General features: G+C 38.4%; 1 protein-coding gene across 1 annotated transcript; it reads left to right on the top strand.

Annotated features, from left to right (window-relative positions):
• The first annotated feature begins 702 nt into the window (after positions 1–702).
• grnb (granulin b) lies at positions 703–14,730 on the top strand. The gene is made up of 17 exons (XM_063892959.1): positions 703–841; positions 1,102–1,176; positions 2,635–2,775; positions 3,643–3,783; positions 4,055–4,168; positions 4,725–4,863; positions 5,045–5,154; positions 5,809–5,938; positions 6,043–6,134; positions 6,698–6,848; positions 7,683–7,780; positions 8,642–8,875; positions 9,754–9,990; positions 10,810–11,073; positions 11,165–11,401; positions 12,094–12,351; positions 13,106–14,730. The coding sequence occupies exons 2-17, from the start codon at positions 1,174–1,176 to the stop codon at positions 13,250–13,252; spliced, it is 2,496 nt and encodes an 831-aa protein (XP_063749029.1). The 5' UTR covers positions 703–841; positions 1,102–1,173; the 3' UTR covers positions 13,253–14,730.
• Positions 14,731–16,525: the final 1,795 nt, after the last annotated feature.

Raw genomic sequence — 16,525 nt, forward strand, 5'->3', positions numbered from 1 at the left:
TAAATTACAAAAAGGCAATTAAGATCCACATACTGGATAATGTGGAGAAAATTAAAAAAAGATGATTAGAAGTATTTATAAAATTGATAATAATACAAATTGAAACTAGGAGCAATTAAACAAGACAATTACAAGACAAGCAGTATTTCAATTGTTTATACAACTCTGAATTGCTTGTGAATTACCATTGGGGATCAGCAAAGTTTGATAGAACAGCATCATGATGTATTTGAATTTGGAAAATACCTCAAGTTATTAAGTTTAAAAAAATACTCCAGTAAAAATAAATTACCTTAAATATTGTGCTTACATACAGTGATTAAGTAAATGTAGACAGGGTTACTTTATACCTCTACCCTTTAAATGTGATGCCTATTTAGTTAAATTACCATATTCAATATTTTCACTTTGTGATTAGGCTATTCATTGAAATGCAGAGGACCAGCTTTTGGGAAATACCTCCATCTCATAGATTATTATGCTGTACAACACACGCACAACTTTCAAACGTAACAAGTTGGGTCGATTATACATGTCTTGCATTTTATGTATAACTGCTTAGTCTTGACAGGGAGATATTTTTAGAATATATTATTATTACAGTTTGTTATACTTGTGTAAATGTGCGAACAAATAAATATAAACACGTCCTCCAGGGGATTTAAAGGTGGAGTGCAATATCCCTTTAACACAAAACTGCACAGTCACGTGTGAGTGTGTCATGTGATTAATGAATTGTGAATCAAAAACAGCTTCTGTCTGTCCTTTGTACTCTGAATGTTTGTGCAGCCTATGCATGCACCTATATTAACGAGTTGACATATTGCACTGAACGTACCAGGTAAGACAAAAACTCAACTTCTCTCTGTTATTCGCTTCAAGTCATTCACCGGCTAGCTTTAAGGTTAGCCACCTAACATGCTAAGCTAACTTGTTTTTCTCATAGGCTTTACATGTATTTTTCCAGCTACTCGTCTGATGTTAGCGATAGCGAGATATTTTTGCTGTTAAGTTGTTGTATGTTAAGCACGGTTCTTGAATACACTGTTGAGTATTTTATGGCAGAATGACAGTGAATAATTGTGTTTTGTTGTTTTACAGGTTGTAAGAGGAGTATGCTGCACAGTGCTGATTGTTAAATACTGAACTCATTCTCCAAGTCCTCTACTAATAATGGTAAAGTACTCTAACTACTATATTGATAATTATTATATATTACATACAGTGGTGGAAAGTAACTACATAAATTAACTCAAATAATTTACTAATTACATTTTTTTTTACTTTCTTTTCTACTACCTTATACTTGTTCTCTACCTGCATTTATCTTAAAGCTTTATTAACTGTAAAGAGTCAGGTTAGCAATGCTGAATATAATTAACAAAAATACATTTGGTGTATTATTTTCAATGATTAAGATGGGACTTTATTGATTTCTGAGATAAATATCCAAGCTAGCAGCATACAGCTGCAAAATCCCTTTAACTATTTAAAGTGATTTTCTTCAAATATTAATGAACATTTGTGATTGCATATTATAAACGTAATTACCCTGAAGTGGCTCTGCAAAATTACTTTTAGTGTTTATAATTTGATGCTGATACTTTTACATACTTTACCTTGTTCCTGAGGGTTTTTTTCAACAATTTATTATTGATTCTGTCGCTGTAGTGCAAAAGTTAGTCAAAAACAATAACTAAGGATTTAAACAGCATATTATTGTTCACATACCTGATTGAGCTTGTGACACAGTGAAGGTGTTTTACTTTCGTTCTTTTAAGGTGTGTTTATATCACATACCACATCTTCTCGGCTGTATCCAAGCAGATAACTCAACATTTGTGCAGTTTTTACTAATGAGAATGAATAATCCAGTTAAATATAAGTAGCCGTTTTCATGAGTCTTTCATTTATTTAATGCAAAATAATCCCTTTGTCTTCTCAAATTGTACATGGTTCTGCTTATCAGAAATAGTGACTCAATTGACTTACTTTCAACACAATATGGTGACTCGACAAACATACAACAGCCGCAATGATTAGTCAATTTGTTGATTATTCAATCAAGAAACCAAGCAGCTGTTTTGATAAACGATTAATTGTTTCAAACATTTATCCAGCCAAAAATGCTAAAACTTCCCTGATTCCAGCTTCAAAATACAACTATTTTATTGTGTCAATTATGACAGAAAATAAATAAATGTCAAGGTTTTAATTTTGTCGTTGCGTTGGGGTTTTTGAAAACAATTATTTTCACTAATCCCTCAATAAAGATAATAATAATAAATAATCATTATTTGCATCTCTAAAATCAACCAAATGAGCAATTTTCCGCTGAAGGGAAAACACATTTCATTAAGATATGAGTGCTTTACTTAAATAAATAAAAAAGGACATGTGCGTTAGTAGATTAAGGAAATAGGGTTTTTGAATGAGTAAGAATTCTTGCTGAGCTCTAACACATACTTCTTTCTTTCTAATCCTTTTTCACAAAGGTTAAAAAATACAGAAACTGAAGATTAAATAGAAGTTTTTGACAATAGTTCATGAACTTTGTAAAGTGTTAAACCCATAGCCTGTAGGTAGCATACTGCTATGTTGCTAACGTTCCTCTCCTCTCCTGTTTGTGTTCAGACGCTGCAGCTAAGGATCCTGTTCCTGGCTCTGCTGGGCCTGAGCTCAGCGCTGGTCTGTCCAGATGGAGGCATGTGTGAGGACAACGACACCTGCTGCATGAACGCCGAGGGCGGATACGGATGCTGCCCACTACCCCACGTGAGTTACTTTTCAGTAACACAGGGTTGAGCTATGAAAGCCAACCACTTAGAGATGTCCCGCCCCTTAGGCAGGGGGGGTGAATTTGTTGGACAATGACATGCACACAAACCTATATAACAAAGTACAGGAAAGGGGAAACTCAAAATAGCATAATCGAGTCCCTTTTAAAAAAAAGTTATTAATGGTCACTTGGTAATGATACATTCAAAATTTCAAGTTACTTGTTTACAGGTACAATATTGTGATATTTGTATGGCCGAAGCTAATGAATACTTTCTCTTCTGAGTATTAGTTTTGTCTAAAATGTCATAAACTACTAAGAAAATATCTATACAAGTACTTAAAAGCCAGTAATCATATATTTAAATGTCTTGTTTTGCCCAAAACCCAAATATATTTACTTTAAAATTATAGAAAAACAAAGAAAAAGTGTTTGATGGTGATTAGATTTTAAAATACTAAATTTTCGGGCTGCACGATTTGGTGAAAGTCATATTGCGATTATTGTGGAAAATATTGCGATTTAATCAACAAAGTGTAATATTTACTTGCTTGGTCAGGAAATGGAAAGAGCACAGACAAATGATCATTTTGAAGTCAGTATTTGTCAAAGAATCATAAACAAATACAATAACAAAAATATCTTAGTATTGAAAGGAATTTTAAACCATCACTTCCAGATATACTGTGACCTAGACTCTTTAGACTAGACTCGTCGGTCGGTTTTTCTGAGTCTATTAAGCTTTTAAAGAATGTAAGGTATGCACAAAGTGAACTCTTGGTCCTACACATCATTCTCTGCTGATGTGTGTTTCATTAAACCGTAATCATATTTCCCCATATTTGTTTTTGATCCACCTGCAGGCTGAGTGTTGTTCAGACCACCTCCACTGCTGCTTTGAGGGAACCGTTTGTGATCTGGTTCACTCCAAGTGTGTTAATAAGACCGTTTCCCTGCCATTGATGAGGCGACTCCCTGCCAAACAGGCCCTACTCGTCCCTCAGGTAACTGTAACAAAAGTTTTTGAACACGAGATGTTGTTTTGTATCAAGGTCGCGCTGTAGAGCATAACATTCTGGCAGCCATTGATTGTTTTCTAGACTTCCATCTTTAGAATGGCGAATGTAAATTTTTGAAGAATGTAGGTAAAAATGACACACAATAAGTTTAATTTACTACGTTTGTTATAAGAGAAGGAATGATGGTACATACATTAGCAGTTGATGTGCTTTTTCATTCATTGGTATGCATGGGCTGTAATGTGTGATGTCGCAGCTCGAGGAGAGGGTCAAAGCAATCACTTGTCCAGATGGGGAGTCTGAATGTCCCGATGACACCACTTGCTGCCAGCTTCTTGACGACTCCTGGGGCTGCTGTCCGTTAGCTAAGGTGATATACAGCAGCTCACACAAACATACTAAAACACTGTCGCCTCAAACCGCTTGCTCAGCACAAACCCCACAACAAGTAACATATCGGATGGTCTGATGGTCAGTGTTAGATTCTGCCAGCTGCTCTTTCAGCTGCATCAGAAAATGCTATATTATCCAAGGCTCATTTTCTCAGTTATGTTTAAGTTTTTTGAGCAGTTGAATTACATATTCTCTCGGTCAAAGTTGCTTACAAATACAAACACCTACAGAAACACAAGACCAGAGCACAATCAAAAGACAACTTCATATATAGACATAATGTACAGTATGTATAACTAAGACATTCTTATGGGGATTTGCAGAACTACAAAATGTCCCAAATTGCAAATCTTCGAAAAATTTTCTTTGATATTTTATTCTTATTTGTCTGGTTAAAAATAAAAACAAATCCAGTAAAACAACCCTGAAAAATATACATTTGCTATATTATAGCTGGTATTTCTGCTTCCCTTATCTTAAAAAAAGAAGAAGCGTTTCCTGGCTTTCTGAATTCCTTTGATCCTCTTCTACAGGCGGTGTGTTGTGAGGATAAACTCCACTGTTGCCCTGAGAACACAAAGTGTGATATCGCTCACTCAAAGTGTGTGTCTTCCTCCCTGGCGTCTTTCCCCATGCTGGAGAAACTGCCTGCCAGGAGGAAGAACAATCCAGGTGGGCAATTCCTCATGCACATATTAAATGCTGAAGATGAGCATAATAAGCCCTTTACCTGGCTGAAACGTTTTTATGTCCCTCTGGTGTTATATGCTGATGACTTGTGATAATAACTCATTTCTCCGGTTTTTGTTTCTGTATATGATGATGACACTGTTTCTTTCTTCATGTTTTTTAGCTCCTTCAGCCGGTGCAGTGACATGTCCTGGTGGAAAAAGCAGCTGCCCAGATAGTTATACGTGTTGCCTGCTAACCTCCGGAGACTACGGCTGCTGCCCCTACCCACAGGTACTTTATGAGTCTGTCGAAAATATATTGAATGATTTGTTGATTAAGTGATTTGCTCCTGGACAGAAATGAAGCACCAGCTGTTTTCATAATCAGTTGTTTGACAAAGTCATGCTAAATTAGCTTTTCAAATGGGAGGTTTGCTGCTTTTATATTAGTATACATTTGACCATGGCAATTTACACTGTTTGTATCATGTAAGTGACCAAATATTAGACTGTTAATTTGTTTTGATTAGTTAGAGGCAGCTTTTTGAATAATATGTATGATGTCTTACCCTGCCTTTGTGTGCTTTATGTTTCACCTCTTGGTAATTACTGTATAAATAGCTTGTCATTGTTGTATACATACACACACTTTAACTAGGGATTTTAAAAGCTACTTAAAGTACTGCGGCATAATTATGTAAAAAGATGAACCAGTGACTTTTGTGACTATTCTTAAAAGAATTCAAGTAAATCTTTTCATTTGTATTTTTAAAAAATACACAACAACATACATTTTGAACACATAGTACTTTAATAAGAAGATTTTAAATCGTACACATGATTCACACATCTCATCATATCTGTCCTTAGCTGTAAGAAAACAAACAAAAAGCACATCTTTTTATTTTCTCCCTGACTGTGTGTCTGATACTTGAATCATGTGCAGGCGAGTTGCTGCAATGATCATATCCACTGTTGCCCTAGCAACACAATATGTGACCTGGTGCATGGGGTCTGCCAGTCTGGTGAGACGAGCGTACCCATGCTGAAGAAGATTGCTGCTCTACCTAATGATGGTGAGCAGATATGACAATAATGATCTGAATATGTTTTTACCGTTCATTTAAGGTAAGCAAACACGTATTGATCATTTGTCTCGTCTGACTTCTCTTCCTGTCAGTTCAATGTCCAGACCAGATATCAGCTTGTCCTGAACAGACCACATGCTGCATGTTGACCAACGGGACATATGGCTGCTGTCCTATGCCTGATGTGAGTAACCTGGACCAGAACCAGAACCTGCCGTGTCTTTATTTTCTTAGGATATCTGCAGGAGTCTAGTTTACACGAGTGTGTGTGGAAGCTGTGTGGAAAGCTGTCGACTACTAATCATTAAACAGAAAGAGTTTTGCATTGACATTTTGAACCGAATATAACACAGTCATTACCACATCTTTTTGGAGGAAGAGCTCACCCTTTTATGTGGTACTTTTCATTTGAAAGGGAAAAAAAATATGTTTAATGTCTTTCTGAAAAATTAAAGGCAAGAGAAAAAGGTCATAGAGACATTTGAACGATCCCCTCATCTGTTGATAATTCAGGTGCATTTATCACCTATCAATAGGCTAGTAAATATGCCGATGTGGCAAGAAAAGTTAGCTAAAAAAATATATATATTCAAATTAAAAATAGCAATAAAATTGAAGGAAAACTATAAAAGAATAAAGGACAGCTTCCACATTCACAACTTGATAACATGTTGGACATATAAGAAAGAAAGGTGTCAACTAGTTTCTTATTTAGTGATTATTCTTTACTCTCCTCTCCTCTTCCAGGCTGTCTGCTGCTCAGATCACATCCACTGTTGTCCTGAAGGCAGCCAGTGTGACCTCGTCCACAGCACCTGTTTGGACGCCCGGGGAGAGAGCCCCATGCCCTTGAAGATCCCCGCTGCTGAGACACAGCTGGTGGGAGTCCAGAGCACAGGTCAGAGAGGGATGGTTTTCATCACCAGAGGAAATCCATCTTAAAGACAAACTTGTGTTTCCACGGTCCGAGGGGCTTGTGATATTAAGTGTTTCCTTTCCTGTACTGTGTTATAGGTTTTTGTACATGTACTCCAAATATTCAATAAAGACTACATATCCAAAGTACCCTCCAGAGGGTAATTATGTAATCTTAAAAATATCCATAAAACAAATTTCCCAACCTAAGGCCAACTGGAATCAAATCAAACTCTATTTGTATAGCTCAATATCACAAAACACGTTTGTCTCAGTGGGCTTTACAGATTAAAAACAAACAACATTGTAAATGATGGAGTTAAAGCAAAATGAGAAGACAAGATAGTGTATGTAATACAAATAGAAATAAAATAACAACAAAAGACATTAAAAATAAATAAGAAATTCAAATTATTTAAATGAAGTGTCAGCTAAATAAAATAAAATGAATGCCATAAAATGCCAGCTGTAACCAAAGGCTTTGTTAACAATGTAGGTCTTCAACGCGCTCTTTACAGTTTGGACAGTTATCTTATCACACATCTTATCTAGTGACACAATGTTTGGTTCTCCTAACCTCAGACATTCATCTGCAATGAAATAGTGCATTGTGGGCAATTTAAGAAGCAGGAGTTGACAAGTAAGAAGAATGTGTGGAATGAAAAGATGATATCTCAGATTCTGCTGCATAGATTTTAATTACTCCTTATAAAAAAAAAAATGTCCATCACGAGTCCAAAGATGATGTCCTAGGAATGCAATGCTCTTCAGATAGGGTCTTCCTGCGTGTGCACTGATAAGGATGTTTGTGTTTCAGTCGGTGCTGTTCCCTGCAACGGCTCTGTGGCCTGCGCTGACGGATCCACCTGCTGTAAAACGTTGCAGGGAGAATGGGCCTGTTGTCCGCTACCTAAGGTACCCACATACTGATGTGTGTGTGAGTCAAACACACACTGACTTTGTTTGGCTTGCTGTCCAGCTGCACTGAATTACTCAACACACAGATTCATCTCCGGTCTGCAGGGTTTTGTTTTTCAGTGGTGTCAATAAAATGGCTTCTCTACTAATCTCAGTTAGACTCAGGGACATTTTTGTATTCGTTTCAGCAAACATGTAGAAATATCATTGTTCAATAATAATAATAATAATAATAATAATAATAAGTTGATTTTGTGTATAAAACCTGTAAACTTGTGACTTTGTAGTTGTTTTGTCCCTTTTTTTGTAGTCAGTGTGTCTCTCTGGTAATTATGTTCCTTTTTGTGTTGTGTTTGTGATGCTCAGCTAGGCGAAAGAGGACAGTTGGCCTTCAAATATGTCCATTATTTCATTTGATTAGATTTTTTTCTATAAAAGCACAACATCTTGAAAGCATTTCATGATTCAAACATCCCAGAGGATAGTAATTTAAAAATGTTTTCTAACACTCAATTTCAAGATATTCCCCAGTGGAAAGAGTTGACACAAAAAGGACAGATGTCCTAGTCCCTTTGCTACTCCTCCTGTAAAAGTGAACCATCAGCACAAAGCACTCTTAAATGTGCTTTTAAAAAATGGCTTTTATTTGACGTTGTTTGATATGTAGAGGCAGGTTTTCCCATAAGTTGATCATAATGTAGAATAATGAGCTTCCTGCTTTTCTAATGGTAACATTGCAGGACATTGACAGTTGGATTTATATTCTGGGTTTGTGAATTTAATCAGACGTATGGTTGAGTTTCAATTGTTTGACTCTATCTTTAACTGCTTTAAGTGTTTTGTTTCTGCTGCCTGTAGGCCACGTGTTGCGAGGACCACCTGCACTGCTGTCCCCACGGCACCACCTGTAACCTGGCAGCCTCCACGTGTGACGGTCTGTCGGGCAGCCCCGTGATGCCCTGGCTCAGCAAAATGCCCACCTTCCCCTTAGTGAGCGACAACAGCAAATGTGACAAATCCACGTCGTGCCCTGGAAAATCCACCTGCTGCAAGACGGAGGCTGGAGGCTGGGCCTGCTGTCCGCTGACTCAGGTAAAAATGGGACCATGGCTTTGATAACTCTGCTTATTGTCAGTCTCTGGAAAGGTTTTGACAAGCTTGTAAACTCATGAGTTAAACACAGAAAGAGAATGCTTCCTCCCTAACCGCAACATAACAAGATATTCATTTTTTCATTACATGTCTTTACATTCAGAGGCTAGTTTACCAGCTTCCCCTGTAATAAATCCTCCTCCATGAAGGTTATTTAACTGCTTGTTGGAGGCTTTAGTCTGTGATGTGTATTCTATTGCATGATTCTTGTATGATACATGCATTTAAATTAGCTGTGACCTATACACTGGCAACTGAGTGTTTATATGTGTAAAATGTTATTGTCTATATTCATTTTTTTTCTTCTGCTTTTAACCTGTACTCTTCTGGGAGGATCCCACAATCCCCTCTTTATTTTTCACGACTCCTACTACTTGACAAAAGACAACTCATGGCTTATAAATATATGCTTTTTATTCTACATTCTACCATAAATAGAACTAGTTTCTGGACTGCAACCCCCAGTAGAATCATCAACGTTAATTTTAAACTTCTTACACTAGCACTAAGTATAGTTTAAAATAAATGAAAGTGCAGCATGTGTTTTTATTTGTGACTAAAAAGGGTAAGAATACAAAAATCCCAATCTTTCTTAATTTAAGATGAGGTTCTATTCTAACATGTGCTTTCCAAACCTTTTTAGTGCCATACAGTTCACTTTAAAACATTTGCAACAATCACAGATCATAATGATGGTTTAAAGAAGCATGAAAAATAAAGCCACATTTATTATCATATATTATTAATATTCAAGTTTTAGCTCAAAAAACAGTATGCCCACACACACTCACTGGGTGTGTATCCTGTGTTCCTGCCAGGCTGTGTGCTGTGACGACCACACCCACTGCTGCCCTCACGGCACAGTCTGCAACCTGGAGGCTGAAACCTGCGACGACCCTGCGGGGGCCTCGCCCTCCCATCGCTGGGTGGAGAAGGTCCCGGCTCTGACCTCAGAGGTGGAGGCGGAGAAATGTGACAAGCAGACCATGTGTCCGGGAGACACCAGCTGCTGTAAGAGCTACTCCGGGCAGTGGGCCTGCTGCCCCCTACCTCAGGTCAGTGTCTGCTTCTTACAGTGTCAGAGCTTAGTGGGGGGGGGTCAGGTCAGTGCTGAGGCTGAGGGTTTGTTTGTTCTTCAGTATAATAAACGGTATCATATGGAAATGGTTATTACTGACTTCTAGACCTCAAATATTACGGATAAATAAGTGAAAACTCTTAAACGAACAAAATATAAATCTCAAGTCTCAAGGTAGGAATCCGACAGTCCCCCACATTAGCCAAAAATGACAACACAACAACAAAAGATTAAAGGATGAAAGATAAGTGGTGTAAAGCTACTAAATACTTTTACTTAAGTACTGTACTTGGGTGCATTTCTGAGGTACTTGTACTTTGCCCGGGTATTGTCTCGTTTTCCCCATTCTGTTCATCTGTAAATCATGCTGCTGATATGAGTAGGAAAAAGTGACACAAATTAAAATGGAACCTTTTTAAATACACATGTTGTTATTATTATGAAATCAAACAGGAAAATGTTGTTTCTGTGTTATGGAACATTTTAGAAAAGATTAAAATAATACTGTAAAATGAGAATTCATTGATTCTTGAAACGGCAGCTTTTTGTACCTTTATCACATGATAAAATGACGCTGATAAGCAAACCAGAGACATTGCTATCTGATTACTGGACTATCCAAACAGCTGAGTTTTTAGACAAAATACCAGCAGAAATGATTCAGATCTGCGTGACATTCTTTGGCTTCTATGTCATTTTTTGGAAGTCATGATGCATAAAATCCCTTCCATCTGTGGAACTGATGTGACACTAACGGGGATGTCAGGCAGCATTAACACCCCCTTCTTCTCTCAAGGCTGTGTGCTGTAACGATCATGAGCACTGCTGCCCTAAAGGCTACAAATGTAACGTGGCTGAGCAGACGTGTGATAAGCCCGGCGCCCTCAGCCTGCCCTGGCTGCAGAAGATCCCCGCCCTGCAGAGGGAACCCAGCCGGGCCGTCACCGGTTCATCTCCGTCGGCCAGGAACATGTGTGACGCTCAAACCAGCTGCCCCAAAGACACTACTTGCTGCTTCATGGACAGGACACAAAAATGGGGCTGCTGCCCTCTGCCGCAGGTCCATCACCATTAAAACACCCTCACACTGAAACTCATCAGGTCTGATTCTTTTATTTATAGAGGTTTCATTAACGGTTTCTGCTCTTCAGGCGGTGTGCTGTAGGGATGGAAACCACTGCTGCCCCAGCGGTCACACCTGTGAGCCTCACCGCTCTTCCTGCTCTAAGGGCCCCAGTGTTGCTATTCCGTGGTTCACCAAACAGAGCGCCCAGACCGAGCTGAGCGCAGTCACAGACATTAAATGTGACGACAAGAGTAGCTGCCCCTCGGGAACCACCTGCTGCCAGCTGCAGACGGGAGAGTGGGGCTGCTGCCCGCTCATCAAGGTGTGCTAGTCCGTTAATCATTTCATTGCAGGTTATAGCAGTGAAACAAAAACTAAATCAAATGAAAGAACCACAATATCAATAAGAGGCAGATAAACAGCAACAAAACAAATCATAATTGTATGTCATATTTCAGGGCTGGTCAAAATAAAGTGTAACAACCTAAAACCAATACAGCCCAAAACCCAGTTATGTTTGCCTGTTAATTAGATGTAAGGTCATATAGTTCATTCACTGTGTGAAGCTCAATTGGGTTTAAAAATGCACGAACAAGCACATTAAAATGTTTAGTCAATTACAAAAAACACTTTGATACCATTAAGAAAGAACTAGGGCCAGGGTCTCTTCAGGCATCTTTAAATAAGATGGGCAGTTGTGACCCTAATGTTTCACAGCATGAGTTAATATGGAGCTCATGAACACACCCACATTTGAAGACAACTTTCCAACTTTGGTAATGGCACCATCCGAAGAGCATTTGAATGCAGCATTGGCTGTGGTAGATGACTAGTTTACTTCAGGATTGGTATTACACCTGACTTTTTATTTGAAAAAACACCAAAATACTTGTTTATTAAGTATGAGAAGTCAGTTTGGAAATATGGAAAGCCTTTCTAAATGTTAGCATTATGAGCGCAGTGATAGTATGATCTGTTTGAGCAGATAATAAACTCTTCTTCTGTCTCCTGCAGGCGGTTTGCTGTGCAGACCGCGAGCACTGCTGTCCTCAGGGCTACTCCTGCAACATGCAAACTGGGACATGCGAGAAGAAGAACCACAACGTGCTCACCCTCACCCTCCCTCAGAGCAAAGTGGTGCAGTCCGAGCCTAGAGACCCAGAGAACGACGCAGACGTACCATGTGACAGCACGGGGGAGTTCCACTGCCCAAAGCAGGAAACGTGCTGTAAAGTGTCCAACTCGGCTTGGGCCTGCTGCCCCTCACCCAGGGTACGCTCACACTCTAATCACATGTGCACTGCAGATTCTATTTCCTAGGAAAATTTGATTTAGTGAGCATGTTTTATAGTGGGGCCAGGTCTGGTTCAGGCCTCTGGAGTGTGGATAATGTGACCAGTGAACAATAGGTCACATGATCAAAGAACCTCTGCAGCTTGCCTGTTTTCTGCCTCATTAAACATGCTGTGTCCCGTTTGTTTGTTTTAGTTTGTTCCAAGTCTAAATATTACCTTTGGGGAACAATGTTCTCCACATGCATGAAGGGAAACTGGCAGCAACTCAGATATGATTTAAATATTTTAATATCTATCTAAAGCACGGAAACATGTCACAGTAGAGGCACAAAATACAATTATGAGTCTGAAAATGTATATAATAGGGCGCCTTTAAAATTAGATTACATTTTTGGGGGATCTGTGGATCTCTTCTAGAAAAGTGGGAGTGCTTGAAATGAGTATAATAGGGCCTCTTTTTAGCCTTTGCTCCCCATTTCCATGCACAAAACCTATACAGAGCACTTCAGGAAAGGGAAAACCCCAAGAAGCATTATAGGGCACATTTTTTGAAAAAATATCAGGTGTTTTATCCAGTTAGAGGAAGAAAGGGGGATTAGGGGATTTCTATTCTAAAGTTCCGCAACGAGCTTATTACAATGCATTTGCCACTTTATCAGCTTGTCTGCCTGCAGCGTTTTTGCCAATAGGAATCCGACTTGTTTCAACTGCTGGTTTTGTTCTCCTGACAGGCGGTGTGCTGCACTGACTCGAAGCACTGCTGTCCTGCGGGCTTCTTGTGTGACCTAAAGGATGGAGGCTGCGTCCCACACTCTCAGCTGACCTGGGACTTTTTGATCGGCAACAGGAAGAAAGACTTTGTCCCACATGGACTTTAATGCCAAACAAAGATGCACTGATCTTCTTTATAAAATCCATCTACTGCTGACGCTGTATATGGGCAACACTTCCTGTTTGCTTATTCAATGAGGTGTATTTATGACCAACTGTGTGCACTCCTAGGTTTGTTTTTTTGGTGGTTGGTGTGGAAATGTAAAATGAAGTAGAAGCACTTTGCTACAGAGCTCAACAGGTGACACGACAGCCTCTCATTCACTATAATGTTTAATTGTTTCAACTTGAAGTGAAAAACAGCAAAAGGGGAGTCCTTTCATGATTTTCACCAGGCAGAAAAGCCTAATTTTCTGGAATTCAACATGTTAATGTAACGGCAATAACAATCAGACTTGGGATTTACTGTGTCTCTTTAAGGATGATGTTGCTGTTATTCTGTATTCATCTTATTGTCAACAAATCCCATGCAAACTCCAAACCAGAATAAGATTTTAAAAATGACTCAAATGTATCGTTTCTTATTTTCTCATTGTTTCTCATACCTGGGATATAAAGTTGGAGAGGCAGTTTTTATATGTTTTAAAACATACCTTTTTTAATTCTGTTTCAGCTGTTATTCAACACATAAACAAGCCTTGATTTTGTTTAGAAAATATCTAGCTAGTGTCAACATGCCACATCCTTTATTCAGTTTGTGTTTCATTGGGCTTTTGTACTTAAATAAATAAAATACAGATGGATAAAGGTTATGGTGGTGCTGGACTGGTTACCTCGGGATGTAAAAGGGAATTATGGGGAAAATGTAAATAGAGTTTACACTTTTTTGTTCCTTGCAATCAGGTTTCTATGACCTGGTACCTCTCTGCAGCCAAGCGATTAAGGATTTTTTTTCCTGAGTTTGTCATGGTGTTTCCCATATAAAATATATTACACAACCTTATGCTAAAATATATTGTTCTAAAGGAAATGGTGTATTTGTTGCGGACTATTTTCTGTGGCGGATTAATCCACATTTGGTGCTCTAGGGAATATTGGGGGCAGCAGGACAGTGTTTGGGACAGAAAAAGAGCCTAGAACCAGCAGTCCAGCTAGGCAGAAAAAAACAGGATGTGAAAAAGAGACCAGCATCCAGATAATCAATTAAAAATACACTGAAGTCAGCTTGATGATTTGATTCCTATATAATTTCTCCTATTAAGAGAGAAAGCTAGCCTGATTTTGGACAACATTTGATAAGATACAAAAGACAATAGGCTGAAGGTGTTTCTAAGAATAGTAATCTGCCTCTGTATTGGCCCGACTCTGTGAGGAAGCAGTGTTTCCTGCTTTCATGAGCTCAATTGTTGACTGTTATTCTGCTTATCAGTGGGGGCAACACACCGATACATTGCAGCTGTAGATAGTTTCCAATCGCTGAAAGATTGTAAAACTATCTCGTAGAGGAATTCAGAGGATATTTGAAGGACTTTCTAAGTAATGAGATTATTGTAATTGGATGAATAAAGATGGGACCCAGATTGAACATCATGTCTCTGCTTTGTTCAGATACTTGTTGTGGTTAATTATCCCAATTTTCTTTTTCTTTTTTTCAGCCTTTCAAAGAAAATTTAACTCCCAGCAAGGGGAAATAAGGTTCTTCCAAATATAATTCTGGTTTATGTGATAATTAAATTCAGCGAGGTCATCCTTGAAGTATTATCACACTCTCCCACACACTTCCTCTGGCCTTGCCCTTCCATATCCTCTTACCCCCACCCCCTCCTCCATCTTCCCTAGTCATCAGAAAGTTGTTATGACGACCAGAGTAAATATTGGATAGATGGGTGGAGACACAGCTGCGTGTGTGTGGAGGGGAGGGGGGAGTTTGTGTCCCACTTTGCTGTCAGCTTTTCTTTATTGTGTGCCCTCTGGTGGTCAGAAACAAACATGGCGGCTCTCCTGCGTGAGTGGAAAACAATGAGCAACACATGCTGCATGAGCTCTAAATGAGGTCAGATGCTGTGAGGCCCCATTGTTAAAGATCTACAGGACGGTTACTTATTAAAGCCCTCAAACACACACTGATGTCTTTGTGGAGTCGAGATAAAGAGGAGGGCTGGCTGGGTTTCCCTTTTAAAGGAACATAAGGGTTCTAATTGAAATTAGTTTTTTTTTTTAAAGGGAGGAAATACAGGTTTGTTTGAAAAACTGAAGTCCTACAGGGCAGGCTCTTTCATGCAGCCCTCTTTAAAACCTGTTCTCATCCTCTAAATGTTAATGATTAATGTTATAGTTGTTCATTACAGGAAGTTCTCTCTGGTTTATATGATAATGTGTTGAACAGTATGTTGTTTAGTTCAAATAGTAAAAGAATATAATATTGAATATGTGTGAATTAATGAGTAACCCTGCTAGTTGCAATTGTTTAGTATTACTATGGACAATGTTAAAAGGAAAGTACTCTTTTGCAAGTTGCAATAAAGTAACCCGCCCAGTGACGGTATGAATGTAAAACTGAAGATGAATATTTTGTAAATTATTTAAGGCTCCCTCTAAAGATGAGTCAAGCTAGGTGTTTCACCTGTTACTAGTACTTATGCTAAGCCAAAAGTAAACAATTGAATTCTACAAATTGATCAGAACAATGTTTAGTGCCCAGTTGGATTTTTACTTAGAAGGACTGAACAAGGTGACTGACGAGCGATAACCCTAATTAGAATGCAGAGAACATAGAAAAGAAAAAAATCAAATCAAATATATGAACAACATTCAATAACATAAAAAAGTATTTTGTAATATGTTCGTTACAACTTTTTTACAAAGAGAGAGATTCAATTGTTGGTGCAGAATGCTTGCAAAAAGAATGATCAGGGTGTGTGCGAAGATTGGCTGTAAAGAAAATAATGATAATGTTTAGGTTTTAAAAATGTTCTATCAAAATTCCAAGTCTCTTAAATCATTCTAGTTTTGAAATTGTCGATGACTTATTATTTTTTCCCACATCCGCCACCTACTGATCTACCATCACAGAGGAGAGGGGCTTGAGTGAAGTCCACCAATTTCTTCCTTTCAACGTCCAATGCTAACAAAATCCCCCTACCAGACATGTCACATTGTGTTTATTTAATCTGTGCAGAAATAGCAATACAAGGATACATTAATTAATTTACTGGAAGTTGCGCGTTTTAAGGAGGGCTATTTCCTTCCCCTCGTTAAGATAATGCTTACCTAAGCTAAGCTAACCAACTGTTGGCTTTACAGCGTTATATTTAACAAATAAACATGAGTGGCATTGATCTTCTAATCTAACTCATACTTCCAAAATGTCAAACTTTCCC

The sequence above is a fragment of the Eleginops maclovinus genome, chromosome 10 (assembly GCF_036324505.1).
Source record: "Eleginops maclovinus isolate JMC-PN-2008 ecotype Puerto Natales chromosome 10, JC_Emac_rtc_rv5, whole genome shotgun sequence".
NCBI lineage: Eukaryota > Metazoa > Chordata > Actinopteri > Perciformes > Eleginopidae > Eleginops > Eleginops maclovinus.

Coding starts and splice junctions, on each gene's coding strand:
- grnb (XM_063892959.1), top strand. Junction 4,169..4,724: donor GCTGCTGTCCGTTAGCTAAG/GTGATATACAGC, acceptor CCTCTTCTACAG/GCGGTGTGTTGTGAGGATAA. Junction 5,939..6,042: donor TGCTGCTCTACCTAATGATG/GTGAGCAGATAT, acceptor TCTTCCTGTCAG/TTCAATGTCCAGACCAGATA.